This window comes from Eurosta solidaginis, chromosome 1, assembly GCF_040869045.1.
Source record: "Eurosta solidaginis isolate ZX-2024a chromosome 1, ASM4086904v1, whole genome shotgun sequence".
NCBI classification, from domain to species: Eukaryota; Metazoa; Arthropoda; class Insecta; order Diptera; family Tephritidae; genus Eurosta; species Eurosta solidaginis.
The window spans coordinates 370,594,793-370,615,001 of record NC_090319.1 but is presented as its reverse complement, the minus strand read 5'-3'; the positions used below and the strand labels follow the sequence as shown (position 1 = coordinate 370,615,001).

Genomic DNA, 20,209 nt, shown 5'->3' with positions numbered 1-20,209 from the left:
CGTTTCAGTAGAACGCTGATTATCAGCAATCTTGATAGCATCCTTAAGTTTAAAGCGACAACTTTCGCAAATACGGCAACGATGAATGTCGGAGACTGCTGGAAAATGCTCAGATATTAGCGCTGCTTCGTTTAAGCTAATGTTTCGAAGTTGAGAGGAACATTTTCTTGATAGCTGCACACATCTGTATTTATTAGTTGATTGCCATCAAATGTTTTTAACTTGTATATCTCCATGTTCTCAAGTACATTGAGCCGCCGACCTTTTCCTTGTACGTGAAGTATTCGAGCCGTTGTTTTGATGTTAGCTGGGGTGCACCCCACTGGAATAAAAATTTTTTACAGTGTATTTTTTCAAAAGGTGATTTTAATACCTTTCTAACGGTATAAAAAATTTTGAAATCGGTTGATTAGTTTACGCGTGATATCAAAATATCAGAATGTAACCAAGAGATGCATTTACCTGAATAAATAAAAAAAAAAACCCCATTTTAGTTTTCAGATATGTTATATATATTAAATAGACCTTTCTAAAATAAAATTTTATTTTTCAAAATCGCTTGATCTTTGAAGTGTTTTTTCAGTTTTAAATTTTGTTAAAATAATTTTTTTTTTCAGTGTACCTTTCTAATGGTATGAAGATCTTTGAAATCGGTAAAGCCATTCCGTAGTAATCACACTTTAAAAGTACCTATTAACGTAATTTTTCTAATATTTTCGGATATTTCGATACCTTGCCACGCCCACAATTTTTCGAAAATGCAATTTCTAAAAATGAGGTTGTGTTTGGGTGGGTAAGATGTAGCCCCATGCAAAATTTCATCAAATTCTGAGGGGGTCGGGTTCAACGCATATTGGATTTGATATGAAATTCATCATATATATAACCTCTTAAAATTTTACAATCACAAATAACGTTTTAAGCGACACAATCGTAATTTTTCAGGAGAGTAAAACAATGTTTATCATGAAAAAGTTCGCGTTTTCTTTGTTTTTCTTTAAGCCTATCCAAAAGCATGATAACAATAAATTTCATCCATTCTTATGTGCTTTCAGCTATTCCCTTTTCACTCATCAGCACAAATGCAACATCAAAAACCACCGCCGGCTTATGGTACAGCGATAAGTCAAATTCGATCTCAGCATAACCAAAACAAAAACAACCATGCCACTATAGACAAAAGCCATATACCAACACATCAACATCAGTTGCATAATCAGGTGCAACGACATAGTCATCAGCGACAGCAACAACAGCAGCAACACCACCAACAACAACAACAACAACAATTACAACAATTACAACAATTACAACAACTACAACAACAGCAACAACAACATCAACAACAGCGACAAGGACCACAACGACAACAACAACCGGAACAACAACCGCAACAACATCAACGGCAACAACTGCACCAACTTCAACAACAGCAACAGCAGCAAAAAGATCAACAACAACATCAGCATCAAGAGCAGCCGCTGCCACTTCACAGTCAGCAGCGTTCCACAATGCATCCAACACCGCAACAAGAAACAACTGCAAATGTCGCTACATCACTGCAAACAAATCACCATCACCAGCAGTCACTTGAAAATTTACCAACAATAAACGTTAAACCATTAGTTGAAGCTAAGTCGACTGAATTGCTGCTTCCACCGCCGCCTCCTCCACCAACACGTGCGCTAAATAATTTACATCAGTTGCCACATTCGTTGACACATTTTGGTATACCAATTAAATCTTTAACTGCTCCACAACAACGTGCTGCTATTGACACTAGTGCTATAACCAGTGCCACAATACCAAATCAGCATATATCAGCAATACCCACGCCCGCTACAACTGTGAGTGGTTCTGTGTCTGTTAGTACACCAGCCATAATTTCAATAGCATCCGCTGGTGGCATACGACAAGTAACTTCACCATACAATTCATTGCTATTGTCAGCGTCACAAACACCCTCGTCATCTTCTGTGTTGCGCTATGCTGAATCTCCGGTGGCACATTATTTGGAACGCGACAATGGCGATTTTATTGTACAAGAAACGCCGAAACATATTGTCGAATGCGTTGAAAAGGAGAATGGCGAGTTTTCGGTTATTGAACGTATTTATCAGTCGCCATTAAGCGTTTTACATATACATGAAGATGATGAAGACGATGAAAATGTTGATGATGATGCCGAAGATGGAAATGACAGTGATATGAAGAACAACGATAAAAAGAATACCGATACAATTGATGAAGAACAAAAAAATAAAGGTGGTGAAGAGCCAATGGATCTTGAAGAATGTGCTGAAAGTTCGAAAAGTGAAAGCATTTCTCGTAGATCTTCATTGAAAAATGCCGAAGTTAATGAGAAGAGCGCTACTATCGACAGTGAAAAGCTACAAGCAAAAATGTATGGTAGTGATAGTAATAAAACAAAAAGCGATAGAAATATTTCATCAGCTGGTACATCCTCAAGTGCTGTTAACGCAGATATAAATTGTGATTCTAGTTCAACAACAAGTTCAACTTCTAATTCAAGCTCAAATACCACAAACGAATCCAATATAATGTCCAGCCCGTCATCATCAATTTCCAGCCATAGTCACAATTCCCATTCAACAGCAGCAGCTACATCAAGAAAACGTAGCTCTAAGAATACAATAACAGTGTTAAGTGATGTACAATTAAATTTGGATGAATATCTTGATTTAGTCGGAAATATTATAGCATCTAGTAAAATATCATCAAAAAGTAGTATGCTATCTGGGTCTATGCCCTTACCTTTATTGAAAGTTGAAAAGGTAGAACCACCTGACGATGACTATGAAATGCAAAACCAGCAACAAGACGAACAAAACGACAATGAACAACAAAATGAGCAGTATTTCGAACAACAAAATGAGCTTAAAGATTTTCATGCACCAACTGTAATCGAACCACCTACAAACGCCAACACAAATGAGACTGAAAAATTAGTTGAAAATAATTGTAGCAGCAATAAGGTTAGATTAAATGATAATGGAACAAAAGATAAAAATGCTTTAAGCGATGTTCTGTCGCATTTACAAAATGCCAATAAGTTAGTGTCAATGACTGCATCAACAACCAACGTACCACCATCAACCACAATAACATCAACATCAACATGCTCGAGTCACGTAACCAGTGTTATACGCATGGCGACGACTAGTCAGCAACAACAGCAACAACAGTTCCAAAAGGAACTAGGACATCAACAAACAAATGCTTCGAAAGCAAATGAAACACAATCAAGAAATACGAATCGCGATGTGACTGCAACTGCAACTCAACCGAAGATAACATCAATAATTATACAAGATTTATCACGGCAACACATTATACAACTACAAGAACAGGAAGAACAAACGGAAAATGTTAAGCAGCCACAGCAGCTACCAGATGCGTCAGATGTAAATGGCTTTCAACAAATGCAAGAAGAATCAGAGTCAAAGATAGCAGCGCAGCAGCAAAAGCAAACACCTCCCATGGTTACACTACCAATGCCAAAAAGGGGTCCAAAGAAGCTGATTATCAAGCCAAAATTATCAAAGACTGATGCAAATGATAACCTCAACCAGAACAGCAACAAATACCACAACCAAAACAACTATAACTGTAATAAGAATAGAGATCCACAAATAACTAGCAAAGAACAAGATGTAGAAGCACTAGATGAACAGCCTACAACATCAACCAAAGCACAAATGGAATTGCAAGAGAAAATACAACAGCAGGAGAAGCAAAAACAAGAGCAAGTGAAACAAACAATGGTAGCACATGATTTAATAAAAATTGAACCAACTTGCGATAGTAATACCAACCGTGCAGGCAATACCAATTGTCTTAGCATACTTGGAAATCAACTAAATTCCAATGCAGACAGTAAAATACCAATCCTTCAATGTAAAACTGAACAATCATCTGACCCACCAACGAACTATTTAAAGGAGGAACTAAAGGAGGCGAGTAGTAATTCCAATCATGATGCAGCAGTAACTGACGATGCGCGTGTTCTACTAGATTTTGCCAATTCAAAGAAACGTACGAATCTTTCAAATTTCCTGTCTGCCAATTCAATTTTCTCTAACTCATCAAAAACATTCAATGAACCAAAGTCAACGGGAAAACCTACCTTAACAACAGTGCCACTCGGTAACATAAATACAAATAGCAGTGATTCAGAAACAGATTTACGTTGTGAAGACGAATTTATACATGATGAAGTGCAAGAGATTGTTATATCGTCATCGTATTCACAATCGCAATCAGCTTCAGATATACTTATCAGCACTTCAAACAATAGCACATCAACGTCTCAAGTTAAAGATTTAAGTTTTGTTAATCAACAACAACGTAATCAAGACTATCAGCAACAACAACAGCAGCAACAACATCTCAATCATAGTTTCACAGATTATCCATTTAGTTTTCTATATGGAAATGGTGGTGCTGCAGTTGGTGGTAGCACTCAGCAAATAGATTCCAAAACTGGCAATTTCTCTGCCATATATCAGCAGGCAGCACAGGATGCTACTACAGCAGCTACGCTTGCATCTGGTAGTAATACAGTGCATACTGATGAGTCCACAAGTTCCAATCAGCAGCGGCAATCTCATGCACCTAATCACTTTGTTGGTGTACACGGCACTAATGGCGAATTAGGTAGCAATGCATCGCATTGGTATCATCATGCAATGGCAACAGCCAATTCTGATTTTGAAACAGCTTTGGCGGTGGACTGCAGTGCAGCCATAGATAGTGGTGAAGTTAGTAAATATTTGGATTTGGATACTTGCAAGCGTGAGATTGTAGGCGGTATGCCAGCTACGCACTCATCGACTTCATCGTCATTTGCCGTCGCCACAGATAGCAGCTTGGCTGGTGGTAGTACAGCTGATGCTTTAAACATACGTACAGATGAGAAAATGCCAGCTAAAGGTGAAATATCCGGACAGGAGAGCAATTGCGATATTGAAAATTCATGGAGTCAGCCGGTGAGTATTTGAGAAAATGTAAAATGTAGATGTAAATCTCACTTTTTCACATGAGAAGAACTCATTCTATATGACCTAAATGCCAAATTATATTGCGTATACCCCGACCCCATGACCCTTTATAATCAAAATCTTAGCGCGAAAACGATTAAAAAAAAGGAAACGTGGAAATGTTCCTTTTAGAAAAATGCCTTCTTCCAGCTGTTCTGGCGTGATGATTTACGTTAGAATGATATACGTCTGGACATCACCATATACAAACTTTCACTTTTATTACATTGACACGCCTTTCTTAAGATGGAGATAGAAATTTCATTTATATGTTGTACAGTACCCACTTTTCTAACACGTTTGGGGTCTCGATCTGACACGCAGTGTTCTGAAACTATCCTGAAATTCAGAAAATGGTACCGAAAACAATGCTGATATGATCCGGAAACAGATTAAATCATTCCTACAAGGTCCCGAAATTGTTTCATTCGCTCTTTCCCGGAGGAAGCTGGCTGGCCCTATTCAGTGATCCCCAAAGCAATCCCGAAATTATCCCCAAATGACCCGGCGCCTCTTTTAAGAAGATTGATGATGGCACAACGCCGAAACCGGTTTGTCTCAAAACCAAATTTGACAACGGATGACGGAAAATCGTTCCAATATACATCAAGATTGAAGGATTTTATTGGTATATTTATTTAGTAATAATGTTACCATAAATTGCAAATATATATGACGTATTACATAAGTATAAAATAGGTTAAACTGAGTCTCGTAAATACTGGATACATTTCGATAGATATAGGCAGTAGATAGATACTTCCAGGTCAGGCCATTGAATGGGGTGATACACTGTTAACACAACAGTATTTTTAACTCCGGGAGGGGTTTTTGGTGTTAAAACACGCCCCAAAAACGTGGAACAATATATTCCGACAAAGGATGTTAATGAAAAAATCATAACAGATTTCGAGTAAATGTAGGTCCCCCAGCGGGTTAGGGGGCTTAAAATATAAGCGCGGTAGGTATGCCTGTTGTTGTTGTAGCGATAAGGTTGCTCCCCGAAGGCTTTGGGGAGTCTTATCGATGTGATGGTTCTTTGCCGGGTACAGATCCGGTACGCTCCGGTAACACAGCACCATTAATAGGTCGGTTCGATTTAAAAATCGCTCATTGCGCTATGATAATCGTATTCTAGGGATCAAAATAAGAAACTTTGCCGAAGGAACCATACCTCTAAAACGAATTCTGATGTGTGTTTCATTCTCCAGCCCGCACTTCCTACATCTGCTATCACTGACGAAGCCTAATTTAAAGGCATGTAACGCCAGAAGGCTGTGTCCAGTCAGAATACCCGTCATGAGTCTGCAGTTCTCTCTTTTTAATGATAGAAGCAACTTTGTTAGTCTAAGGTTTTAAGACCTACACATAATCCTCGACACTTTACAGCCCCGCGCTTGAACCCACGCTTTTCCTGCTTGATCGATCATGTGCACCTCTCGCATTCACTTAATTTCGCCCAGTCTAATTGGGACGTCTATGGAGCAAGCTTCAAGGGATGCGCCCTTTTTAGCTAGTTCATCCGCTTTTTCATTCCCATCTATACCCATATGCCCTGGGGCCCAATATAGATGTATGCTTCTCCCGCCTTCCGCCGAACGTTGCCTCTTCATTCTGCCATTCGACGCGTCTTTCTCCTCGTACCGGTTGCAGAACCGAGGGTTTCTCGGAGCAAGCCTTTTGAACTGCCTTCGACCTACTTCTAACGCCGCATGGGCCCATTCCAAGCGCTCGATCTCCACTTCTGTTGGGTCGACCACTGCTCCCAGGCGTTGGACAATTCTTAGTGCTGCACGGTACTGCGAGAGAGCTCTTTTACTTCCTCTGCTCCATACCCTTCTCCACTCTTCTACTCCGTTTTCGTTTGTGTGCTTTTCCAACACGGAGTTCATTGAATCAGCACTACTCTCTCAAAGGGCCATTAACATCGATAACACTCGCCAAGGCCTTCAGGGAGTGTCCTTATCGCTGCAACAAACAACGGGAAACGTAGGTTACAATATTATTCATACAAGCAGTATCCAAAAAAAAAAAAAAATCGGACGAAACCATGGATTTTCCTTGATTTTTAAAAATTCTTCCAATATTTCATCAACTGACAGGTTAATGTCCCTGTGAATAGTCATGGATGCTAGACATTAGAGCCTTTCTTGACCTGTTGTACTTCGTAAGTAGGTTTTAATTGCCTTTGAACATGAGAAACTCCTTTCGGGTGTTGCGATTGAAACGCCAAACGCCAATTTGCGTAAACCCTTGGTAACATTCACAAAATACGTTTTGTTTACTACTTCTAATGCTTCGATAGAGTTTCGAAAAATTTGTCCTTAAGTTCGCTGTTTCCATATTTTCACCGTATTCCGCACCCTTGCATCCAATGCTTTATGCCCCTATTACGGTTTACAACTCAACTTAGTTGGATTGTAATTAAAACAACTCAACTCCTGTTTGGTACTACGAATTACAACTTATTTCAGTTGAAGTTAAATGGATGTTGACACCTAAATAACATAAATATAGTTTAAAACAAGTAAAGATGTCTAATGGTGATTTCTTTTCTACACGAAACTGTCGCCACTTTCATGTGCAAACATTTTTAAGATTCTCACTTCGCCCTGTGAAATTGTAGCCACTTAAAATGTTCAGTGCCACCCTGCATGACTTGAAAAGAACAAAAATTATAACCATTTTTACAAAAAAATTCAGTTCGTGTGGTTTTTCGCTGTCAACTGTGATCGCAAATTGCTTTTGAGCGAGGCATGATACGACGCATACGTACATATATAGCATTCGCTTCAGCTTCGTGTGATTCATAGCATTCGCTTCACATTATATACTCAGCGTGAGCTTCAATTGTACATTTCATTTCAGATAAATTACACGTGGAACCGCCCATTTCAAAAAATGTCTCCCCATTTCCTCTTACAATAAAACTGGATAAGTGAAATATCATTGATTCAAAACTATTTTTTGCTAAGTTATAGCTTATTATTCTTGCCTACGACCCTTTTAAACTTGTTTTATATCTAACTTGCCGTGGTCTTTAACCGATCCCGTCCATTTTTACTAGAAATATTTTCCGCTATAAGGAAAATATGTGCACACAACTTCATTATGATATGTAAACATAGAAAGTTACTTAGCCGTAAAAGGGGCGGTGCCACACAAAAATTTTAGTGTTTTCCAATTTAAAGAATTTAGAAAGTAAAATTCTATTGATACAAAGCTCTTTTTCGGTAAGATATAGCTTATTATTTTCGTCTACGACCCTTTTAAAAAATCTTTTATATACAAGTGGGCGTGGTCGTTAACCGATCTCGTCCATTTTTTCTAGAAATATTTCCTGTTATAAGGAAAATTTGTGTACACAATTTTATTACGATCCGTTGATTTTTCTTCGAGTTATGGCTCTCGAAACATAGAAAATTGCTTAGTCATAAAAGGGCGGTGCCACGCCCATTTTTTTAAATTTGAAGTTTTTCCTGTTTATTGTTATAAATCCACTTGGGAAATGAAATGCCATTGATATAAAGCTCTTTTTTGCAAAGATATAGTTTATTTGGTTCGTCCACGACCCTTTTAAAAATCTTTTATATAAAAGTGGGCGTGGCCCTTAACCGATTTCGTTAATTTTTCTTCAAAGCATTCCTTATAGTAAAGGTGTAACGATTTTGATTTATGATTAATAATATTTGTAAAATTGATTTTATCACAAGTGGGCGGTGTCGCCCATTTTAAAATTTTTTTCAAATTTTTATCAGGAGTCTCAATATCAGTCCACTCGTCAAATTTCATCATTCTAGGTGTATTATTTACTAAATAATCAGGTTTTTTTTGTTTTCCAAAATGTTATACATACATATAAAAACTGGGCGTGGTTATCATCCGATTTCGCTCATTTTCAATACCAATCTATTCTGGGTCCAGATAAGCTCGTGTACCAAATTTGGTGAAGATATCTCAATATTTACTCAAGGTATCGTGTTAACGGACAGATATATGGAAGTCTATATCTATCTCAATTCCTTTATACCTGTACAACCAACCGTTATTATATCAAAGTTAATATATTCTGTGTGCAAAGCACGCTGTAGCACAGCATTCTTTAATAATTACCGCTAGATGGGTATCTTTGAACGCCTAGCCTAGAGAGTTACAAAATACAAGTGAAGCTAATATAAGTGTGTTAAAAAGTGATGATTTGACAGATAAATGAACAGCTAATCAATTTGTGGCGGAAATTTATGCATTTGAAAAAGTAATTTTTTTTTTATTAATAGCAAAATGGATATTAGCTTAGATTGGTTTTATTACGACGAAAAAGTTGATGACAAACTTGACATGTCGCGAATACGGAAAAAATACGCGTGATCACTTGGAAATACCAAGAACTAAGTAAGAAAACATTTAAGTGACAAATTATGAGCTTCTAAGAAAGGAAGCATTTTGGTCCTTCTTTGCTGACGGAAACGATTTTAGTGTTGGACTGGACAACACCTACAATTATTAAAATGTTTTTAGATATTATTGAGGATCATATTTGTGTGAAGTGGATTAAAACCCAATAACTACAGATTATAAAGTTTGTTTAAATTAATTTAATTATCCGCCTTCTTTAAAATTGTTGTCCGTTAAGGTTTTACAAGACGGTGCACCATTAAATATCAAAGATGGTATCAAAACACGCGTTACGTCCTCCGTTTTTAGAATCCGGAAACGGAAATTAAAAAGTTTATTTCTGTCGAAAGATATATGTGATTCGGCCTATGAAAAGGTGACTTATGACTCAAAAAAGAAATTGCGAGAAACAGCTGTTAAAGATAAACAATGCATTTCTTAGTAGTTTTTCTTTTGCATTATGAACAGTCATGCCAAAAAGGCAAAGCGCAAACCAGTTTCTGACCGATATTTTGGCTCCATTGCCATCGAAAAAAATGCTATCAAAAAAATCTGAGGATGCTTCACCAGCCATCGAAGGAACCAAAGGCTTCATCGTTTTTCATTTGTGCTCTTCTTTCTCTACATTTTTAGTAAACTTCTAAGCAAGTTAGGACTTTCTAGTTTTCACCACGTGAAAGAGCGTCTCAAAAACTATCGGAACCAGAAAAAAAGTGGAAACTTTTTTGAGTCATAAGCCACCTTTTCATAGACCGGGTCACATATACAAAAACCCATAAAATGGCCCGAGAGGGTCCGAAATATGTGGCCCGATTCAAACCTTTTTTGCACAGAACACTTTTTGCGTTGGCGACCTTCGGCCGCCTAGGTGGATACAAGACCTTTCTGCATTAGTGTGTGAGTGTGTACAACAAATCTGGCAAAATACAACAACCACATGAAAATTTGAACCGATTTTTTGCTTATATCTTTTGACTGAAATGCAATTTTTGGTTTTGGCTTTCGGAATCTAAAAACGGAGGTTAAAACGCGTCTTTCGATACCACCTTTGATAATTTTTGATAAAGATTAGGTGGTGATTTTGATGTCTTTGACAACTACACCAACACAAGGCTGTAAACGGTAATGCCACAAAAAGTTGTTAGACTAGGCAACTTCAACCGGCATTGTTTTTGACAGGTTAAGTTGTAACCTGTAATATGAAATTGCAAAATTTCAAATGAAAGAGAGTTGAGTTGTAAACCGTTATTGAGGCATTAATCACGAATGGATGCAATTCGATGTCGATAAGGGCATACATATTTGAGTTTTTGTTTCCGAATTTCATTTTAGGTTAGGTTAGTTTAGGTGGTAGCTGCCCTGATAAGGAAAGCTCACTTGGACAAGACAAAGGTCCGTTGTGATACCACATACACCAAATATAACGGTGACTTAGATCTAGCTACTTAGAGAATCGTTGGGTAGCAACGATAAAGCTCCAAATGATACCGATCTCAACTTTGGATAAATCATCGGGAGATCCAAGTGAGTCGCGACCGAAGTACTTTCGCCTAGTTCTGGCAAAAGCTGGGCAATCAAGCTAAAGTGATTTGGTGATTACACCTCATCATCCTCCATACAGCTGCAGCAGGATGGAGTTTCCAGTATATTGAGACGAACCGCATGGATACCCATGGGACAGTGCCCTGTCAAAACCCCAATGACCATTGATAGGTGAGCCTTAGTGAACCCAGTTATTTCAGCAGACCTCCTGCCATCCACTTTCGGCCAGAAAGATCTTGCTACCCTGCAAGACGTGGTGTCAGCCCAACGTTTGCTGAGCTGACTCGAGGTCCAGCTATGGAGGAGCAATCCACAGGTGGCCAGCGGAATCTCGAAATCGCTACAGCCATCTTCATCCGGTTCAGTTGTACCGATGCGGCCTAAGAGATCCGCTTGACAGTTACCCGGGATATCACTATGGCCCGAGACCCATGGAACTTGGGGGTGGGGAGGGAGGTATGGCCTGAAGGTTTAATGTGGCCATATAAATCGTTCCCGAGATGGTCGGGCCAGCACCTTAATGGTGCTGTGTTACCGGAGCGTATCGGATCTGTATCCGACAAAGGACCATCAAATCGATAACACTCCCCAAAGCCTTCGGGGAGTAACCTAATCGCTACAACAACAACCCAGATAATCTTAATTGTAAAATAATTCGATGCAATCGCAAGCGAGGTCAGGCACCCCAAACCATCCTCGATCGCACTGTAGTTGAGGTCAATGCCTTGATAGCCGCTTGGCTATCAGAGTAGATGTTAGATTCCCTAGCCGTAGTAGCACTGGAATTTCATTTTAAGAGTGTTCAAATTCATTATTCAACACATTCAATCGTTGAGGCCAACGAAAAAGTTCTCTAATGATCCAATTAATCGTAGTGCAATTCTGATTCCAACAACTTGGTAGGCTGAGCTGATTGCCAGATAAAAGTATGCAATATACATATATCGCTAATTGAAAACAGAATTATACAAATGCTTGGCTCCATGAAATTCACCACTCTTTGTTGGCGCTCTACATAGCCTTGGCCATACTAAAAAGAAAACTACAATAACTTAATTTTCGCGTAGTAACTGCATTACTAAAGATACGTTGAGCAATTCAATTTTTTGTAAAAGCCTCCCAAACATTTTTCATTGATCCGCCTGATAAGGTCATTGGCTATCTGTGTGCCAAATTTTATGTAACTCCATACAGCTGATCTGGCATGATTGAGCCACAGACGTCCCACATTCAAACTTTTACATTGCAAATATTAATAAGATATATTCCCCCCTTTTTTTTTTAGACGTATGGTGAAATTTCTGCACGATTTTTCAAAACAACTTTTCCCGGCATATTTCAGCAAGAAAATGGTTGGAATCATGATGAGTATTTCACCGTACAGGATTTGAGTGCATCAGCTGCTGGAGCAGGCAATGCAGCCGCCTCAAACCGTAACAACGTCAAGAGGTTGTTCTTTTATTGTTCATATTCATTAAACATATGTTTTATTATAACTTATCTATTCTCGTTTTTTTTAATTAAATTAAATAGCTTCGATTTTCGCTTGCCTTTGGAAGCAACAGCCTCGTCTGCAGCAAATGGCAATGGCAATTTCCAACTTTTTTCGCGTCATGCCGACGCATTGCCATCTCCATCGACTTCGAATAAAAAGAAACGTAAACGAGACAGTGGCAAGGATGCCTCCGTTGCAGGAAGAATCGAAAAGACGACATTGTCACGCATGCAACCAACGGCAACGATAACGTCACAACAAATGCTGCTACATCAACAACAGCAAAACCCACATCAATATCAACTGCAACATCAGCAGCAATTGCAAGCACATGAACAATTAACGCCATCACAGAGCAGCATTAATGCAACTACTTCTACAGCAGCAGTATTCACCACAACAAGTGGTACTACGACTGCAGTAGGCGCTACTGATGGCGACAATGCAAATTCTTTGCTAATTGTAGATCAAAGGCGACAACGCAAGAAAGTGTATCAATGTACACATTGCACAGACGAATTTCCAAAACTTAAAGATCGTAATTCACATATGGTAAAGCAACATAATTATGTACGCCAAAACCGACGTTTGATATGTGTGCAGCGTCCGAGTGTAGGCTCAGCTACGGCTGCTCCTTCATCATCAACATCTAACATAACTGCCGCTGGCGGCGGTGCGAATAATGCCTTGACTTTAGGCATGACTGATGGTTATAACCAATCACTCGCACATGCAGATAATATGGAATTATTGGAGGATTCAAAGCATGATATTATTAAAATTGAAGTGGAAAATGTATATCAGCCGACAGCTGGTTCTACGCTTGAGCCAGGCAAAGCTGGTGATACACATGCTAAGCCAGAATTTACGGATGACAAGCAAGTAATGGCATTAGTCCCAACAGGCGTTTCAAATGCAAATGATGAAAATCGTGATATTGCTGTAACTGATGTAGTGGATACAAAACCACCAACTCACCTTCAGCCACTAGCAATGATAACACCAGCAACTAAATTAGCCGCACTCTATCGCATGTTGGTAGCATACAATATTTCAACACTTAAAGATAGTCATAATTTAAGTGAAATCGAGCAGAAAGTCATTGAACAATCGATATTTTTCTGTTATGTTTGTCGACGTAGTTTTACCTCGGTTAAATTATATGATGCACATTTGACTGAACATCCCGCCGAATGCTTTACGTGTGGCAAAACGTTTCAGCGTTGGAAGAATTTTTCATTGCATTTGAAACGACATTTGGGTTGGAAAGAGTTTGGTTGTAATGTATGCGACAAAAAGTTTGTGGTGCGTAGCGCATTGGTGGAACATATGCGCATGCATACTGGACTTACGCCACTCAAGTGTAAAGTATGCGGTAAGTGGCCTTATTAGTTTATGCATATAAAGCTAAAAACTAAAAAGATTGTTGTGCAAGTTATTGTTGAAAATTTTGTTTACTTTGACTATTTTTAATTGAATTTTCTTTTTTTTTATAGGTAAGTACTTCAAACGCTATTCGAACTTAACGCAACATCGTAAGCGTCATGGTAAACAGGTCATAAGAAAGAAAGAATATGTTTGTCATTGTGGAGAAGTTTTGCCATCGAAAGCACGTTTTCTTTGGCACAAGGAAACACACGATGCTAAACCGAAATGTTGCCCCTACTGTTGTGATCGTTTTGTACATGCAAATTCATTGCGTCGTCACATACGTTTAGCGCATTCCGATAAATTCGATTATACCGAACCGATGGAGTGTCCTTTATGTAAGCAAACCTTTGCTAAATCCTCCATGAAAGCGCACATGGCCACACATTCAATGGAAACACAACATGATTGTGCTATATGCAATAAATCATTCTCAACCAAATGGAATTTGAAAATACATTCTTGGGTACATGCTAATCGTACCGCTAAACCATTCAAATGTGAACACTGCCCAAAGGCGTTTGTACGTGAAGTTGATTTTAAGAATCATATGAATGCACATAAACAAATCAAACCATATACATGCGAATATTGTGGTTGTAAATTTATTAGAAAATACAATTATATGCGACATCGACGTGAACATCATGGTAATAAGAAATTTACCTGTGACCTGTGTAAAAAGTCCTTCCATCGACATTATTATCTCATCGAACATCGACGTATACATACTGGCGAAAGACCATTTCAATGTACGATATGCGGCAAAAGTTCCACAACGAAAACAAATCATAATAAGCATTTGAAAATACATCATTCTCGTGATCCCTTCACCGTAGAGGCGTAAAAAGGAGGATTATTGAAAAAAAAAACAACATATACAAATAAAATTAAGGTATCGAACATATATAACAAAATATGTGCATTTGCACCTAGTAGTAACTGTCAATGAATGACATTTAATAACTAAATACATATTAATGTATGTCACGTTAGTGTTTAATAGATATAAAGTGATTGACTTATCATGGTTTTAAGCAAAAGTTTTTTCTCTTAAACCTCTACGTGTATGTGAATGTATGTAATTTAAATAAGTATTATGTAAACATTAATGAATTATTGAATAATGACGAATTAAATGCGGTAAGTCGTTGTTTAGGCTAAAATTGATGTGTTAAAATTGAGAGTTAAGCAGAGTTTTTGAAGCAATGCATAAATGACACTGGTTTACAGCCAAAATGCACCAGAGACGCCGTTATGAAATTCCTATGTAAAATCACCACCTGATTCCGAAAATCAAGGTTATTTTTAATTCTATGGTAACGTTTTTGAGATATTTATGAATAATCGTTTTTCAAAAAAAAAAAAAAAAAAACAAAATTAAAAAAAAAAATTAATTCCACTTAATCATATATATCCCACATTCCGTTCTAGTCGTTCAGTCAGAGTGGTCGTGCGGGTCATCCTCGGCTCAACTGTAATTTGTCGGGCTTTTTTAGTTGAGCCGAAAATTTTAATAGGCCTCAAGGTTGGCTTTATGCTTCCTTCTGGCTTTTCGGCGGAGTTGGGAGATGCAGTGCTTCACTGATCTGGTGTCAGATAGTGGTTGTGCACTCCCAACAGGAATCAGTGAAAGTATAAGTGAAAGCATATCGAAAAATTGGAATTGATAACCTGGCGTGGGCCACATAATACCAACTCGATTTACGTATAACTGTCGTAACGGGAAAATGTTTAGCACATGACAACAGGCCATATACTTGAAATTAAGGAAATTGTCGGAATTATAACGGAACAAATTACGGATTATAATTTTTTGCTGAATAAGCAGCTCGCTTTAAAAGCTATGCAATACTGTGCATATCTATGAACATTAAATTGTAATTTTGATTGCAAAAATTTGAAATCACTTTCTGTGAACATTAATTAATTAATTGATAAATTGAATATAACCTGGCGTGGTGCCATTTAAATACCATTTTACAAATCACGGAGAGTCAAATACTAATAGCAAGCTGCTACACATGGTTCTGGCCGAATTGGTATTACCATTGTGTACTGGTGGAGCTCAACGTGCTTCTATACAACATTGGAAATTTAATCCATTAATTAAACAACATATAATATTGATAATAACCTGGAATATGGGACTTTTAATATAGTCCCCTCCATTAAACCAAATTAAAAAAAAAAAAAAAAATATATATATCCCAAGAACGAATCAGCATGAATGCAGCAAAATAATAAAAAGTTTTCGAAATCCTTCCTCGCAAAGTACAAATTTTTTTATATTTTTATAAAATAAATTGAGAAAATCCGTAATGATTGTTCGTTATCTTTGAATCTGCAGGGTCGAGCAAAAAGTGTTGTATGCACAGTTGATAGCAAATTTTATTACCTTTTAAAAGCTTCAAACTGTTTTGGAATTGCTTAATTCGTTCTTGAGATATATATGATTAATTAATTTTTATTTTTTTTTTTGAAAAACGGTTATTCGTAAATATCTCAAAAACGTCACCATAGAGTTAAAAATAACCTTGATTTTCGGATTCAGGGGGTGATTTTACATAGGAATTTCATAATGGCGTCTCTGGTGCAGAAAAAAAGTTGGAATTTGTGATCCAGTGTAATTACATACATATAAATTTTATGAGTGTGTGTACATATACCATTTTCAGATGAAGCTTGCTTTAAATAAATAGTTTTATTAATTTTTTTTAAAGATATAAGAAGAAACTTTCTATTTTAGAGAATTTTGTTTATAGGATTAAAGAAATGGAACTTTAATTTCATTACTAAAAGGTTTTACAAAAGAAAAGTTTAAATAACTTCTCGGTTTCGGTTTCGTCTATGTTTAAGATTAGTTACATTTTGGTTTTGAAATAAATTTTCAAATCAAAATAGCTTGTAAACCTTGAAACGCTGTCTTTTTATAAGCTTTGAAAAGGTCGAAAATTGGAGCAGTGGTTTTAAATTTTTATGGATATTTCGAAAAAACATATTTAGTTAATTCTATTTAGTACTAAAATTTTCTCTTATATGAGGACGGGTCTTGCTTCGGCTGTGCCGAGAGCCTTATCTTTTCAGGAAAGTAGATCAACTATAATCAGATTGAATTTTTGGGAGTTGTTTAGCTCAGAAGAACTAATTGTTTTACAGAGCACCAGGAGTCTATAGGGGATATTTTATTTGATTTTCAATTGTATATCATACATATACATATTAGGGCTGGGACTATCCGCATATTCGAATATCCGGATATCCATACAGATATCCGTTGACACGGATAAAATCCGGGCGGCATGGATATCCGGTTAATATTCGTTTGTGAAGCTATCCGGATATCCGGATTTATGAAGATCCGGTTAATAACCGTATTTTTTGATATCCAGTGAAGCAACAAATTGATGTACGATATATGTTTATCTAACATTAATAACAATAAATTCGTGGGGCATTTAAATCAATTAACAACGTTTTTTCACAATACAAACAAATGGCACTGTTCTTATTTTCACTTGTTTGTAAAATTGTAGCCTTTTAATTTTTGACGTTAATTTAATAATTTACAAACATATTTTGTGAATAATTTTTCGATTTTTGCTTCGTTCAATTTTGATATGCAGATATTCAACTTATATATTCCAGTATGCGGACATGCGCATATCCCGATAGCCGACCAGCGGATATCCGAATTTCCCATTTATGAATATTTATGATATGCGGATAGCCGGATTTTTTGCTTAGCTATAAGTTGAAAAATCCGGATGCAGTTCACCGCCCTAATATATTAAAAAGCACTATTTAGCGACTTTCACATATTTCTGTGGAATTTTTTTTATCAATTTCATATTTGTTACACATCTTTTAGACAGTTTTGGGTTTTTTCCAGAAATTTAATAAATGTTCGGTTTTACATCATTAGTATATTTTCTCTTTAGTAAATTTCGTTTATGTATATATGTACGTATAAAAAGAAATAAAGAAAAGTGTTAGAAGAAAATTAATCTTATTTCGAATCATATTTTTTATAGATAAGGCAAAGGGCAATTAAAGTTATATGTTTAACAAAAAATATAAAACTACGTTTTAAGTTGTTATACCTATCGCTTGGAAATTGGCAAAAATAATAATTGAAATAGTGTATTTAAGGAAAAAACAACCTGCAAGATTAAACATTGAATTATTTACTCCAGCGAGTAAAAAACAGCATAAAAAGTGATTTACAAATATTAGCGGCTAATTTCTTCTTTTACTTATTTTCATAAACCTAGGAGAAAACTCGAATGTGTTTTATGGCAAAAACTATGCAGGCCAAATTTGCAAAAAATTTTCGAAAAAGTGCGAAAATTCGAAAAGTGCTGAAAAAACTTCATAAAAATTTCGAAATTTTGTATTTAGAATTTCAGTAAACTTTTTGTTTATACAGATTTGTAGACTGACTCATTTTAGTCAACAGTTAATCTCGAAATTTTTATAAAGATTTTAAAAATTTTCGCGACTTTTCGAATTGTTTTGAAAACGTTTTTGAAATTGGTTTACATAGTTTCGTTAGACTTAAATTTTTGGACCTCAAAAGTTTGGAATTTTTTTTTTTATAAAGATACAACTTTTCGACTCTTCGACATTTTTCGAAAATATTTTTGAAATTGACATACATAGTTTTCGCTACACGATTGCTAATATATGTTTTTTTAATGTAACGAATATAAAAAAGGAAGCAAATTACTGAAACCGATTGCAAACCATTTTTGCGTGCAAGAGGGGGGGGGGGGGGGCGGTGATTCCTCGTTCTGTGAAATGAAAAAAAAAATGCAAACAAATGTATTGAAATTTCTTTTCACTTCATCGTTTCACAGAACAAGAACGCCGAACATTATCATTTATTTGCTTAATTTTTCAACACTATTTTGTGAAGTAAAATTAGAGCTTTGGTATATAATAGCTTTTTCGCCTTTAATAAGATAGTTTAATTTAATTTAATTTAATTTAATTCTTTTCGCCCATTAAAAAATACCTACAACCAAAAGGAAATCATCTGAAAATGGTTTGTAGCGCATAACTTAAGAGGGTATTCATAAAAACTAGATTTAAAAAAAAAAATTGTAAAAATGATGATATGAATGGATGAAGCCGATATCCGCATCCTTAAATATTCAATGACTTAGGCATGGATAAATATTTTGTATGCATATACAAATGTATTCGTCTTTTATCAGTCGTAATTTTGGGGTTTTTTGCGCTATCTCTCCTTTTTATCCTTTTATCCATTCATGCCATCAATTGTCAGTTGCATTGGATTTCATATTCCATGCAAACATGCCTAGGGTATACATTTGCATACATACATATTAAGGCTATATACATATATACATGTATATAACATGTTAATTGCATGTTTATGAAAATTTTAAATATTTTCTTTCGTATGAAATTTATTTTTATGCATTTTTATTAAGAAAAACCACAAAAACATAAAAAGTTAATAGCCATATTGAATAATTAAATCAGAAATATGGCCAACACATATTAGGTATATTATATACATAATTATAACAGCATTTGTGATTATTTTCTTTATATTGGATTTCAAATTAATTAATTATGTACTAACAAAATATGATGAGAAAAAAAATATTACAATTATTTTTGCGCATTTTTCTTTAATAGTTGGCAATTTTATTTAGTAGAATTTGAAAACAAATTTTAGAAGTTTAATAGCTAAATTATAATAATTAGAGCGTGGTCCTACGTCCTTCTACGTCCTTCTATGTCTTTTTCAGTTTTGTCGATTAGCAAACTTCTGGTAACACTATGGACTCATTCAGTCTATGTGAGGACCGGTCAGTTCAACCAAACCGAACCTTGTAGGGCGCAGCAGCTTCATTTACTCCCGTATCATTGCCCAATCACCTTATCCGCTCGTTTTTCATTCGCTGAACTGTCTTGATGTCTGTGATGCATACTTAGATACCATTACACCGATTATTTGTGGTTTTCATAGGGACTATACCATTCGTCCGGAACACGTTTTAAATTATTTTAAACATTCATATAATAGAAATAACAATTGTACCATAATTATTTTGGAAGGATTTTCCATCATCCCTTGTCAACCTTGGATTGGAGCCAAACCGACTTCGGCGTAATACCATCGTCAGTGTTTAGAAAAATTAACAACAAAGAATTTTTAATATTTTTTTTCCACAGAAGTAAAGAAGAACAGTGTCACAATTGAGTACTTCCGGACCAATCATTGTTTTAATATTTGCCAAAATATTCATATGTG

At 36.3% G+C, this 20,209-nt stretch overlaps 1 protein-coding gene across 1 annotated transcript in view; it reads left to right on the top strand.

Annotated features, from left to right (window-relative positions):
• The window catches only part of LOC137238228 (uncharacterized), a 45,046-nt gene extending 25,480 nt beyond the window's left edge, over positions 1-19,566 (top strand). Inside the window, exons 3-6 of the mRNA XM_067762992.1 lie at positions 1,056-5,009; positions 12,283-12,446; positions 12,531-13,867; positions 13,989-19,566. Of these exons, the coding sequence (XP_067619093.1) occupies positions 1,056-5,009; positions 12,283-12,446; positions 12,531-13,867; positions 13,989-14,767 (6,234 nt within the window). The 3' untranslated portion in view covers positions 14,768-19,566. The remainder of the gene's footprint in view (positions 1-1,055; positions 5,010-12,282; positions 12,447-12,530; positions 13,868-13,988) is intronic.
• The last annotated feature ends 643 nt before the right edge of the window (positions 19,567-20,209 follow it).